The 206-nt window shown below is 46.1% G+C and overlaps 1 protein-coding gene across 1 annotated transcript in view; it reads left to right on the top strand.

Moving 5' to 3' along the window:
- The window catches only part of CSUI_003817 (subtilisin sub5), a 17,784-nt gene that overhangs the window by 9,303 nt on the left and 8,275 nt on the right, over positions 1-206 (top strand). Inside the window, exon 4 of the mRNA XM_068064012.1 lies at positions 32-100. Within this exon, the coding sequence (XP_067924017.1) occupies positions 32-100 (69 nt within the window). The remainder of the gene's footprint in view (positions 1-31; positions 101-206) is intronic.

Genomic DNA, 206 nt, shown 5'->3' with positions numbered 1-206 from the left:
TCTCTCTGTCGTTTCTTTCTTGTGTGTTTAGGAGGCTCAGGATCGATTGACGAGCAGCCAGCTAATACAGTGGCTATCCTCGACTTTGGATTTTCTCTACGTACGTCTGGTGCATGCAAATTAATGCCCTCACTCCGTCTTCAGCAAATACGCACAGATACACCACCTTCCTCCACATTCCCATGACTATATCTATCTCTCCTTAG

The sequence above is a fragment of the Cystoisospora suis genome (assembly GCF_002600585.1).
Source record: "Cystoisospora suis strain Wien I chromosome Unknown contig_1723, whole genome shotgun sequence".
Classification (NCBI taxonomy): domain Eukaryota; phylum Apicomplexa; class Conoidasida; order Eucoccidiorida; family Sarcocystidae; genus Cystoisospora; species Cystoisospora suis.
Note: the sequence above shows the minus strand (reverse complement) of the source record. Positions and strands in the feature narration are given on the sequence as shown.